This window comes from Mandrillus leucophaeus, unplaced genomic scaffold, assembly GCF_000951045.1.
Source record: "Mandrillus leucophaeus isolate KB7577 unplaced genomic scaffold, Mleu.le_1.0 Scaffold70, whole genome shotgun sequence".
Lineage (NCBI taxonomy): Eukaryota > Metazoa > Chordata > Mammalia > Primates > Cercopithecidae > Mandrillus > Mandrillus leucophaeus.
Genome location: NW_012107586.1, coordinates 4,579,898 through 4,581,325, shown reverse-complemented (window position 1 = coordinate 4,581,325; position 1,428 = coordinate 4,579,898). Strand labels below are relative to the sequence as shown.

The window sequence follows — 1,428 nt, the reverse complement described above, 5'->3', positions numbered from 1 at the left end:
CACCTGGCATGGCGGTGGTGACGCTGGGCGAGGAGCGACCCATCGGGCACCTGCACCTGGCGCTGCGCCACCTGCTGGAGCAGCACGGCGACGACTTTGACTGGTTCTTCCTGGTGCCTGACACCACCTACACCGAGGCGCACGGCCTGGCCCGCCTAACTGGCCACCTCAGCCTGGCCTCCGCCGCCCACCTGTACCTGGGCCGGCCCCAGGACTTCATCGGCGGAGAGCCCACCCCCGGCCGCTACTGCCACGGAGGCTTTGGGGTGCTGCTCTCGCGCATGCTGCTGCAGCAGCTGCGCCCCCACCTGGAAGGCTGCCGCAACGACATCGTCAGTGCGCGCCCTGATGAGTGGCTGGGTCGCTGCATTCTCGATGCCACCGGGGTGGGCTGCACTGGTGACCATGAGGTGGGATGATAAGCTATCCTGCCGATACCTCCTGTCATGTTCAAATCCCTCAGCGGCTGGGACGCGCGCGGGGAAGCAGCCCGGGCCCGGGTCGGGCTCCGGAAGGAAGGGGCTGGCGAGCCAGGAAGTCTTTGGGCCCCGATAACTTCCGATGGCCCTGCCTTCCCCAAGAGCCGTGGGGCCAGTCCGAGGCTTTCTCTGGGCCCTATCCCGGCCTGGGCTGAACTTGCGGGCCTGTGTCCTAAACCGACTCGACCCGATGGCTTCCCAAAGATCCTACTAGCTCCCTGGCTGGGCTACTGGGGTTAGAGAAATGACTTGTATATAGGGTTGAGTGTATAGAAACAGGGAAAGAGAAAAGCGAGAACTAGGATTTACCTGGATCTCTTGTTCCTGAATGAGTTACAAGGGCCACCTCAGGGTGAGCTGGGGGAGGGAGCGCCCATCCCATTAATGTATCTGCTGATGAGTTGAAATAATTTCTAAGTAACATTGGGTTCAAATGCTGGTTCTGCAATTTACCTTCTGCTTTAACAAAGGTAAGTTCCTGGAGCCCCTGAGTCCAGTTTGCCCCTCCCCGCAAAAACACTCAGTACACCCCTATGCCAAACGTTCCTTTATCTCATTTATGTGAGGCATTTGTGGCAAAATGACATATTTATATAGAAATGAGTAGATACATGGTATGTCCAGCATTTGGCTGGACAGATATAATCAGATATAATTAAACAGATATAATCAGTCTCATTTTACAGATGGCTCAGGTTAAATAACACGCTTAAGGACATAGCTACTAAGTAGCGAACCCTGGAGTCAGACCCACAATATCTCTCTCCTATCTGGGTGGGTATTGCCATCTCACAAATGCAAAGAACTACCTGTGTAAGACCATTTCGTTTAAATCCTCATGACCCCTGGGAGAGAGGGTTTATTCTTGTCCTATTCATAGGTGAGAACACAGATGCAGAGAAGACGCGACCTGCCGGAGTTTGTGCTGACCACCCCCTCCACCCCCCTC

At 55.5% G+C, this 1,428-nt stretch overlaps 1 protein-coding gene across 1 annotated transcript in view; it reads left to right on the top strand.

The window, feature by feature from the left end:
- The window catches only part of CHPF (chondroitin polymerizing factor), a 4,607-nt gene continuing 3,179 nt past the window's right edge, over positions 1 to 1,428 (top strand). Inside the window, exon 1 of the mRNA XM_011964670.1 lies at positions 1 to 410. Coding sequence (XP_011820060.1) covers positions 9 to 410 — 402 coding nt within the window. The 5' untranslated portion in view covers positions 1 to 8. The remainder of the gene's footprint in view (positions 411 to 1,428) is intronic.